This window comes from Lygodium microphyllum, chromosome 24 (genome assembly GCF_053477565.2).
Source record: "Lygodium microphyllum isolate KBCC chromosome 24, Lygodium_microphyllum_v1.1.10, whole genome shotgun sequence".
NCBI lineage: Eukaryota > Viridiplantae > Streptophyta > Polypodiopsida > Schizaeales > Lygodiaceae > Lygodium > Lygodium microphyllum.
Window position 1 is genome coordinate 95613886 of NC_141158.1, and position 11891 is coordinate 95625776.

The following is an 11891-nucleotide window of genomic DNA, read 5'->3' on the forward strand; positions in this document are numbered from 1 at the left end:
AGAGAGAGGAAAAGAAAAATACATGGAGAGAGAGAGAGAGAGAGAGAGAGAGAGAGAAACAAAGAGAAATATACAAAGAGCAAAAAAGAAAGAAGAGGAGAGGGAGGGAGAGAGAGGGGAAATATAGAGAAAGAGAAATATAGAGAGAGGAAGTATAAAATTTAAGAGATAAAGAGACAGAGAGATAGAGAGACATAGAGAGAGAAAAATAGAGGAGAGAGGGGGAAGAAGAAAAGAGGGAGAGAGATAGAGAGAAAAAAAATGAGAGAGAGAAAAGAAGAAAAAAAAGAGAGAATTTAAACACAGAGAGAGAATTATAGAGAGAGGAAATAAAATTTAAAAGAAAGCTAAAAGAAAAAATAAAGAGAGAAGGAAAAGAGAGGAGAGAGGGGAGAAAAAAGAAAAGCGAGGATAGAGAGAGAGAGAGAGAGAGAGAGAGAGAGAGAGAGAGAGAGAGAAGAAGAAGAAAGAGGAAAAGGGAAAGAGAGATGGAAAAAAAGTGAAAAGAGAAGTATTTTTTCAATTTAAATATTTTTTTAGAAAGAGGAAGGAAGAGAGTAAAAGGAAAGAGGGAAAAGAGAGAGAGAGAAAAGATAAAATTTAAAAAAGAGAGAGGAAGAGATGAAAAAAAAGAAAATTAGGAGAAAGGAGGGTAGAAGAAAAGGGGACGGAGAGAGAGAGAGAGAGAGAGAAAAGAGGAAAGAGAGAGAAAGGAGAAGAAAAGAGAGAATATCAACATAAAGAGAGAATTATACATGAGAAAAATATAAAATTTACATACTTTAAGAGAGACTGAGGGGAGGGGAAAGAAAGTAAAAGAAGAAGAATGAGAGAGAGAGAGAGAGAGAGAGAGAGAGAGAGAGAGAGAGAGAGGAAACATGTAAAGAGAATTTTAAAGAGAGAAAAGATAAAATTTAAAAAGAGAGGGAATTAAAAATAGAGGAGAGAGAAAAGAAAAGGAGAGAGAGAGAGAAGAAAAATTTCAAAAAGAGAATGAAGAGTGAGAAGGAGAAAAAAAAAAGAAAAAGGAGAAATGGGAGAGAAGGAAAAGAGAGGAGAGAAGGGGGAGAATAAAAAGAGAGATAGAGAGAACCAAGAGAGGAGAAAAAATAAATTAAAATAAAAAGTAAAAAAAGAGAGAGAAAATTAAACATAAGAAATTTGGAGGGAAAGAGAAAGAGAGAGAGTAAATAAAAAAATTAAAAAAAAGAAAAAAAAAAGAGAGATGGATTGTTGAGCGAATTTATACGATAGCAACACAACTTTACTTGCAGCTTCGGCAAAGAGGCCTAGCATTCCGTGCGCTCTTTGACACGAAATGCAAATGTTGAATTATACCAAAAGAGATACTATTGTATTTTTGGTTGGCGCTTCACAAGCTCACAACATTGTAATTGTAATTGTAATTGTAAATTTGAACGGGCTCCAGCATTTTCGAAAAGAAATAAACGACAGACGTCAGGACAAAACGCCCGAGTCGTGTGGCAGACATGAACTATAGTCTATGACCCCTTCCGTGTGGCAGATGAACTTTGATGGGCTCAGCATACACGCTAAAAGAGAGATATGGGCCTCGAGAAAGAGCAGCACACGTCGGGGAGAGACGCCGAACTTGGGAGTCTAGGGACAGAGAAGACGACGACGAAGAAGAAGAGTGAGGTAGCTGACTATGGCTCCTAGTCATGTGCAGGAGATTGAGGAGGGACTCAAGGAATCTCCAGCTCAGCCAGCTGTAGCATGTATTGATCGTATATCGGATGGATTGAAGGAGGAGAAGGTGAAGAAGAAGAAGCAGCTGCAACCGCATGTGCTAGTAGTACCATACCCCGCGCAGGGGCACATCAATCCGATGATGCACTTGTGCAAGAAGCTGGCTGCGAGAGGTGTGTGGGTCACGTTCGTGAACACGCAGTACAATCACGAGCGGCTGCTGCGCGCGCAGGAAGAAGCGAAGGTGCCCCTCCCCGGCCGCGATTATTTCAATTACAGAAATACTCAGGATTCCGATCAGAGGTACGAACAAGGAACACTGAATATGCAGCAGCAGGACATGAGCATCAATCTAGTGGGTATACCGGATGGCCTCACCCCAGAGGACTACACCTACACGGACGTGCCTAAAACATGCCAAGCGCTCATCGACATGGAGCCTCGGCTATGCCGCCTCGTGGAGGAGGAGCTGCTGGGCCCTCCTGTCTCCTGCATCATCGCCGACGTCTTTATTTTCCCCACACCTCGTGTTGCCAAGAAGCTTGGCATACCTCACGTCGGCTTCTGGACGCAAAACGCTGCTAGCTATGCGGCTCACGCCATCTTCACGGGGGGCTACAGGCCACCCAAGGGTAACTGTCACATGGAAAAACTACAGAATTACTTGTCAGAATCGCGCGCGCTCTCTCCTTCTCCTTCACATCGATCGCTATCTCTCTCTCTCTCTCTGTGTATATATACATAGTACCCTAGTATATTGTTCTACTCTAGTCGCAGTCTATAGTACTGCAGTGGACTGCTGTTACATTGGAAAGCTATACTGTTACTGTACATTGATCATCTCTCTCTCTCTCTCGCTGTGTCTAATACTGCACAGTAATATTAGTCTACTCTGGTCTCAGTCTATCAAATCGTTATTGCTGCAGATGAGCTCGTGACATGCATCCCTGGATGCCCGCCCCTGCGCCACAGCGAGGTTCCTACGTTCCTCCAGCCTTGCGACCCATCCGATTTCGTCTTCTCGTACCTCATCGAGAACTTCAGAGCAGTGTACGACAATGCGGCGGTCCTCTTCAACACCCTGCCGGAACTCGAACCGGCCGCCCTGGCGTTCGTGCAGGCTCAGCCCTACAGGACGCCAGTGATAGGCCCGCTACTTCCCGACGAGTTCATCGACGCAGAAGAGATACTGGATGCGGAAACCCGAGACAGGATGAAGCTGGGGACGTCGCTGTGGCCGGAGGAGGGGGAGGGGTGCATGGGGTGGCTGGACCGGCAGGAACGGGGCTCGGTGCTGTACGTCTCGTTCGGGAGCATCACCATGCTATCCGCTCGGCAGATACAGGAGTTCGCCGCAGGCCTCGAAGGGACCCAATGTCCGGTGCTGATGGTGGTTCGGCCGGCGCTCATGTTCGGGGCGGACGCAGCCTTCCCGGCGGGATTCGCGGAGCGGATGACAGGTAGCGGGAGATCGATGTTCGTCGGGTGGGCCCCGCAGCTGGAAGTGCTGGCGCACCCGGCGGTGGGAGGCTTCCTAACGCACTGCGGCTGGAACTCTGTCCTTGAGAGCATAGTCCGGGGCGTTCCGATGCTCTGCTGGCCCTACTTCGCCGATCAGATGCTGGACTGCCGGTGCGTGGTGGACGAATGGAAGGTCGGCCTGGAGTTCGATGCTGATGTAACCGACGAAAAAGAGGAAGCCGGGGGCCGCAGCGGCGTCGGATGCGACCTCGTCTCTCGACATGAGATCCAAGAGAAGGTGCGGTTCCTCATGGATAAGAAGCTTAGCAAGGATATGAGGCTCCGACTCAAGAGGCTCCGTGACGCTGCAAAGAATGCTGTTCAGAAAAGCGGGCCTTCCCGTCAAAGTCTTGACTCTTTCATCGACTCCCTCTTCTAGCCACATTCTTCTTACAAGTCAAATAAGTCCAAGGCTAGGTGGTGTGATATGTCCTGCTTCCTCCCTCCTTGCAAAAATTAGCCTATACTATCATTATACCATCTTTTCTTTGAAGTTCAAGTAGAGACTCAGGCTGTGTGGCAGGACCATTACACCCACACGTAATGTTTATGGACGTGACAAGTCCAATATTTGTGATTACGTGAATGCAAATCATTGTATGTCTTTGACATGCTAAGCGTTATCATATCAACAACTACACATGATATCAACTACTACACATGGATATAAAAGTGTAGTCCACATACATGCACATAGTTACACACACATGAATGCAGACCATTTTGTGTTTTTGACATGCTAAGCTTTATCATATCAACAACTACACATGATATCAACAACTACACATGGATATAAAAGAGTAGTGCACATACACACATGGATATAAAAGTGTAGTGCACATACACACACATAGTTTTACACATATGACAATAATAAAACTATTGTGTCAACCTCCCTATTAGTACTTCTACAGGTATGTGTGACACATCATTTGTACATAATCAAGAATAATTGTAGTAATTTCTTGTTTTGCAAATCAAGAAAAATTGTGTTTCATATATGAGAGAGAGAGAGAGAGAGAGAATGCACCACAATCCATACTCCTATTTTTTGCTTTGTGTTTGGGAGCTTCCTTGACCAACATGTTGTCAATTGCAAGCTCAGTTTCTCTGATGAGTATACAAGAAAAAATCATACAATGCTTTATCTTGGCACCAACTTAAATGATTATGCTAAAAAGTAGTACAAAAAGTTTTATAATAAGCTTTGAGCCATTGACAAAATCAAGACATTCAAGTGGAGTTCATTTCCCTTTGACAAACAATAGCCTAATTCCATTGCATCATATGAGATGTCTATAACACATCTTATATACCTTATCTCTAGAAGCTTAGTTGCATTAATTGGTAACCCTTATACTTTAGGACTAGCTATTGGAAATGAAAAAACTCTCTAGTATTTGTATATAGCATGATGTATCCAAACTCCATATGTAAGCATTTATCTCTTAAAGTGAATTCATTAATCGAGAAGTTTTTGGCTTACAACAAGCCCCTAATTTCTTCAACCCAAAGATGGGGAGAAATGGTACAATAAACATGAACTACTAAAGAAGAATATGTGTTCAATACAAGTAACAACCATATGCCTCTTTTGAAAGGATGTAGTGTTGCCTATCCACCATGTAAGAATCTATTTGGGGTCTTCAAGAGTCCCTATCCAACGTGGTATGTACACCCATTCCAAGTAGCCCTTTTGCTTGTAACCAATATACCACTTCAAAGCTACCACTTTGCTTCATGTATCTATTGCTAAGGATACGATGACACTATTTACAGCATGACACACGAGACACATCTTATCTATTAGTAGCTTATCATTGGGAAAGGGGTCTATCAAGTCATGAAGTAAACATAAGACATGCTATTTCAACAAACTATGACATAATAGATATGAAGTTGTGCAATTTCTATGTATTGTCACAATACAACTTGAGTGATGTTATGTTCTAGGTCATTAGTCTTTGCATGCAATCTCTTTAATTATTTGGTTAGCATATCTCTCTTGATTAGCCAAAAGTTATTACTTGTGGAAAATATTCTTAGCAAAGCATTTCCTCTAAACAAACTATCAATTTTAGAGTTTCTTACTATACTCTTGGTAGAATGAAGGCGAATCTCACATTAGGCAAAAAGTGAACTAAAAAATGGGCCTTTTAGCCTCCTCTCTCCTCCTTAATACAAGAAAAAGTGGAGAAAAGAATAGCAAAATAATCTTCTCTCTCCACTTTTGTTATCTTATTATTTATTTATTTATATTATCTACAAAGAATACTACAAGGAAATGGACCAATAGTAATGCCTGTTTCTAACGTCAAATAGCGGTGTTGCCTTTTGCATCCCTAATCTATATTAGCAACGTAAATAGCAATGATGTTTTGAGAAAAAAAAGGCTGCAATGTCTACTAACCATTTGCGAAAGATAATGAAAGAGAGAGTGAGAGAGGTTAAAGCTGAGAGAGAGAGAGAGAGAGAGAGAGAGAGAGAGAGAGAGAGAGAGCTCATCACCGCCTTTGCCACCGCTACCCCATATGCGAAGAGGAATGAGAGGGGTGCAAACGAGAAGGAAGGGAAGCTGCAAAAGTGAGGAAGAAAAATAGAGGCACAAAGAGTTTCACCTTTGAGTGTCTACAGAGAGGTGTTGTTCCATCCCAAGGAATATCTTTATTGCAGCCCATAAGTAGAGTTCCTGGGTATGCAATGGATGGAGTGCCTAAGTTGATAAACCTATTGGAGAGCACACCACTAACTATGCCCTCGACACGAGAAAATATAGTGGGCCTTTGGGATCTTCCTCCAATCTTGAAGCTAGAGATAGAGGTAATGATCGATGCATTACTACCCATGGATGTCACTGATGCCAGGAGGCATATTCCACGGTGGATTCCGTGAGGTTTTACGGTGGATTCCGTAAACTTAGATGACCGGGGCTCATACACAAAGAGGATTCTTTGTGCGAGAAGTTGATGGGGACGCCTGTCCTTTTCGGGCGTTTCATTAATTTAGTGTGTATATGGGTGATTCCATAGCGGGTGATTCCGCAAAATGCATATTAAATTAATAAACGTTTATGAGTTTAGAGTGCGCACTCGTAATAAATTAAGGTTAGGATTTATTTCTAACCAGTTGATTTATTTATGTAGCTGAAGACTGCTAGGTATTCACTTTTATCGGTTTAATTGTATTATTTTACTAACGATTGTGAATGCTTCAGTTGATGCGTAGAGATAGCAGCAGTGGCGGAGGAAAGCATTGGAGTTTAGCGAGTATTCGACCTTTGGACTATATTTTGATAGGCGCCACGCCTATATTTTGTTATGTCTATAGAGACATTGATTATTGATTATTATTTTGTATGCGCCTATGCGCCCGGATATGTTATTTCTATTTGGACATTGAGATTGGGCGTGCCAGACTCTATGGGCACCGTCCATTAGCTTTATTTTCCTATTTTTGTAGAAAGCAAACTCAAAAGCTAAAAGCTTGTCATATTTTTGTAAATTGGGCTATTATTGAGCATGAAGATTGAAATATACATAAAAATACATGCTTTGTGAAGCGCTCACACAAGGTATGGGGGAGATTGAACCCAATTTGTCTCTTGCCTCTTGTCGTGCATGTTTTTACATTGTTTTTTGTGCAAAAAGGTAGAGTTCATTATTCTTGGGGACCTTCAGGGATTCACTACGTGAGCTATCTGCGACCAATCTGTGCACCAGTGGTATCAGAGCGGAGCAGAGATCAAGAGCTTCCAATCGCTACCAATCTCGGGCGAAGGCGGAGCTCTAGGAACAAACGGGCTCTACAGTCAATCTCGTCGCGAATCGTCGATACAGGCAGACTTCTGGCGATCAAGAACCCCTGTTTCTACTGTCAGATCGCGAAGGACCAGGCTCTGCAGGCGGAGGACCACACATATATCTCCATCATCAAGTCATGGAGTTACAGAGATAAGCTTCATTAATTTTATCATTACTTCATTGAAAAAGCTTAAGAGAAAGCTTGAGAAGCTTAAAAGCTTCTAATATTTTTCATCGTGGCCTCAGAAGACCTCCCGAAAAATCCGCGCGGCCAAAAAAACGGGCCCCCCCACGAAAATCAGATGCCGCCCTGTTTATTCCTTCTCTAAGCTAATTAAGCTTAAGCTTAATCACTAAAGCTTAAGGCTTTTTGCAAATCACACAGGGCAGACAAGTTCAGTAACTCTTGGTTCCGCACTTCTGAAGTCAAGTTCAGCAAGTCAATTGAAATCAAGTCCTGTAAGTTCTACAAGTCAGCCTAAGTTCAACAAGTCAGTAACTCTGCAAGTCTGCTAAGTCTGCAACTCTGCAAGTCAGACTAAATCAGAACTGACTAGTGCTTAAAACTCATAGAAGACTTGTTCGTATGCAAAAACTCTGAACTGGAAAGTTGTTCGCAGCAAGCTGTTCTACCTATCTACAAGTTCGTTGAAGTACTTTCAGCAAACGGATACAGAAAAGTTGTAGATTTTCAGAAAATTGAGAAAGAAATACCAAAAAATACATAGCCTTGTAACCCCGAATTTGAGCTACGCTCATCCCGCTAACCTGATTTTGAGTGAGAAAGGTTTATTGAGTTTTACAGGATGACGACCCCACATATGGATGATCCTATGGCTGAAGACGACCTACCTGAGCCTACCATGGAACAAAAGCTGGATCTAATCATGCTGCAATTGGAAGAAGAGCGAAGGGCTAGGCAAGCATTGCAAGCGCAATTGACAAAACTACAAAGAGCGTCCACTGACAAAGAAGAACCTCAAGCTGAAGATTTGATTCGCCGTACCATCGATGCCACCCTTGAAGCACAAACCATTCGCAAGGAATCCAAGATAAGTAAACGAAGTTTCAAGTTTCGCACTTTCAATGGTATACGAGAAGGAAAGACTGTTTTATCATTCATTAGCCAGTTTGATGACTATTTCCATGAGGAAACTTATCCCGAAAAAGATAAAATCAAGTGTGTTACTAATCATCTGGTAGACAGAGCATCACTATGGTGGACTGTAGTACGCAAGAGCATAGAATGTCCTGCTACTTGGGAAGATTTCAAGAAGAAGTTCATGCAAAATTTCCTTCCACCACAATTTCATGAGAAGGCTATCAAGCAATGGGATTTACTTCAACAACAGGATCGTGAGCCTATTCCACAGTATACAGAGCGTTTTTGGAATGCACTCCTATAGCTACGCATGCTTGAAGACGTACCAGAGACGACACATAAGCGGAAGTATATGTCTGGACTTCTTGGACATTACTACGCTGAAGTGAACATGTTCAAGCCTACTACCCTTGAAGACACCATCTCTTTAGCTCACGACATTGAAGATAAGTTACGCGGAAGAGACAGACGACCACAGCAATTCCAAGCCAACGGTAATTATGGATCTAAACAATTCAATTCCAATTTTAGAAGGTTTAATCCAGGTCGTTTCTCATCACCATCTTTCCGCAAGAATTGGCCTAAACCACCTACATTACCATCCACTGTCAATCCAAATCCTAAGCCTATTCCACAAGCAAATCCAAATGTACCCAGACTTCCAGCCATTGCAAATAATGTAACCAAAGCCAAGCCAATAGTATGCTACAAGTATCACCAGCCAGGGCATCTCGCAGCAAATTGTCATTCAAAGAAGCCACCAGCACATATCAACTACCTTGGAGCCATGGATGAAGACGAGCATGAGGACATGCCGGATTTTACTGAAGATGAGGATGATCCTACTACTACTTCCGACACTTTACCAGGTATGCCTACTTCACATTCATTATTGACTATGAAATGTATGGTGTATGGAAAGGAAAGAACTATCTTGCATGATGACGGTAGTACCCATGACTTTATTTCAGCAAAATTGGTAAAGGAATTGAAATTACATACAGTACCTACGCATTATCGCATAAAAGCTACATTTTTAGGCACTAGGTACAATGGCACACAAGAAGTACAAGATTTAGAAATTCAAATTGGTTCATATATTGAAAGAAGAAATTTCTTAGTTGTCCCATTACAGTCAAGCGACATTATTTTAGGAATGCCATGGAGACACTAGCATAATCCAAATATAGATTATTCCACACACACAATGAATATCAATTTTCAAGGAAAATCTATTACATTATATGGTATGCATGCATCTCATATTTTTCCACTGCTTTCGCATACTCAAACAAAACGTGCACTACGCAAGAATACTAAATCATATCTCATTTGGGTGAATGAATTGCACGCAAAGGAAAATCATATGCATCCTAGGCATAAGGAATTTCTTGCATATTTTAAGGATTGTTTTGCAGAAGACCTACCACCAGGTTTACCACCTTCACGACCAGAAGACCATAAGATTGATTTAATCCTTGCACACAACCACCTTGCAAAGCACCATATAGGCACAATCAAATAGAGCAAAAAAAAATCCAGAGTCAAGTTGAAGAATTACTAAATAGAGGCTTAATTCGACCTAGCAGTTCCCCATTCGGAGCACCTGTACTCTTAGTCAAGAAAAAGAATAATACTTATCGTATGTGTATTGACTACCGAGCATTAAATAAGATCACTGTAAAGAATAGGTATCCTATACCTAGAGTTGATGACCTTATGGACAAACTGCAAGGATCTTCTATATTTAGTAAAATTGACCTTAAGTCTGGATATCATCAGGTGAGGTTAGATAAATCCGACATATTTAAGACTGCATTCAGGACACAGTTTGGCCATTACGAATTCTTAGTCATGCCATTCGGATTAACTAATGCACATGCTACTTTCAGTAGAATGATGAACCGTATTTTTCTGAAATATCAGTATTGTGTGATTGTTTTCTTTGATGATATTTTGGTGTTTAGTCAAAATGAAAAAGAGCATTATGAGCATTTATCATTAGTTTTTCAATTACTGAAAGAAAATCAATTGTTTGCAAATCCTGACAAGAGTGAATTCTTTAAGACAGAAATAGAATATCTAGGTCATATTGTATCAAAAGAAGGAATTAAAGTTGATCCTAAGAAAATTGATGCAATATTGCATTGGCCTATTCCTAAAAATGTACATGAATTACGCTCATTCCTTGGTCTTGCTAGTTTCTATAGGAAGTTTGTACGTAATTTTTCATTACTTGCTTTACCACTAACAAAACTTCTTAAGAAAGGAATAGTTTATCAATGGACTGAAAATCAGCAGAAATCCTTTGACTTACTGAAACGTGCATTAACTAATGCCCCTGTTCTACAGTTACCTGACTTTAACAGACTATTCTTTCTAGTTGTGACCGATGCTAGCGGATTAGGAATAGGAGCCGTACTAATGCAAGACAACCATCCAATAGCATATTCTAGTTCTAAGCTGAAACCCTCTAAGCTCAAATATTCCACTTATGACAAAGAACTATTAGCAGTTGTACAAGCATTAAAACAATGGAAGCATTATTTAATGGGTTCAGAATTCATGATAAAGACCGACCAGCAAAGCATTAGACATCTACTTAGCCAACCCCAAATTTCTGACCGTCATATCAAATGGGCTTCCTTCATTCAAAGTTTTCATCCTATCATTCAATACCAACCTGGAAAAGAAAATGTAGTTGCTGATGCATTGAGTAGAAGACCTGCAATTCATAATATTTCCATCATATCTTTTGATTCTTTGATTGCTATGAAAGATACATATCACCAGGATATTACTTTTCATTCTGATTGGCAAAAATTAGTTCAAAATAATTTCATTCCTGTTGATTCATTGTCATATAATGATGGATTTATGTTTTTTGAAAAGAGACTGTGTGTTACTATTCCATTCCGATCTTTTATTCTGAATGAAATTCATTGTCCCCCATATCAAGGTCATAGAGGTATCATTTCTACATTACGCATGTTAACTGAAGATTTTTATTGCCCGCATATGGATGCAGATGTATCTAATTTCGTTTCTGAATGTTTGATTTGTCAAAGAATAAAGAGACATCATGGTAAACAGTATGGATTATTAATGCCTTTGTCTATTCCATCTAAACCTTGGGAACATATTTCTATGGATTTCATTACTGGTTTACCAAATACTAAATCTAACCATGACATGATTTGGACAATTGTAGATAGATTTAGTAAGCAAGCATATTTCATTGCATGTAAGAAAACTTTAACAGCATCACAAGCAGCATAGTTATTTTTGAAAACTATTTTTACTAACCATGGATTGCCAAAAGTGATTATTTCAGATCGTGATTTTAGATTTTGTAATAATTTTTGGATCACACTGTTTGCAAATCTAGGCACAAAGATTGATTTCTCATCTGCATTTCATCCAGAAACAAATGGACAAACAGAAGCCACAAATAGCACCATTTTAGATCTTTTACGTGCATATACTATTTCTAAACCTCAGACATGGGATACTCATTTGCATTTATTACAGTTTGCATATAACAATACACCACACACATCTACAAAGAAAGCACATTTTGAAGTTATTTATGGATATAGATTATCTACACCTGTTGCATCTTTGTCTAATAGAATTCAGAGTGCTGATGACATTGCTATTATGCACAACAGTATTTTTGATGAGGTTAAGGATATGATTGCTAAAGCCCAACAATCATATACCAAACAAGCCAACAAGAAAAGACAAGCTATGAATTT

The 11891-nt window shown here is 40.3% G+C and overlaps 1 protein-coding gene across 1 annotated transcript; it reads left to right on the forward strand.

Annotated features, from left to right (window-relative positions):
• The first annotated feature begins 1516 nt into the window (after positions 1 to 1516).
• Positions 1517 to 3840, forward strand: LOC148015390 (UDP-glycosyltransferase 85A2-like). The gene is made up of 2 exons (XM_087665594.1): positions 1517 to 2342; positions 2637 to 3840. Exons 1-2 carry the CDS (start codon positions 1670 to 1672, stop codon positions 3608 to 3610), a joined length of 1647 nt encoding a protein of 548 aa, XP_087521720.1. The 5' UTR covers positions 1517 to 1669; the 3' UTR covers positions 3611 to 3840.
• The last annotated feature ends 8051 nt before the right edge of the window (positions 3841 to 11891 follow it).

Bases quoted from the DNA above. Each gene is read 5' to 3' on its own strand.
- LOC148015390 (XM_087665594.1), top strand. From the start codon at position 1,670: ATGGCTCCTAGTCATGTGCAGGAGATTGAGGAGGGACTCAAGGAATCT. The intron at 2,343-2,636 runs GTAACTGTCACA...TTATTGCTGCAG, and splicing joins GGGCTACAGGCCACCCAAGG to ATGAGCTCGTGACATGCATC.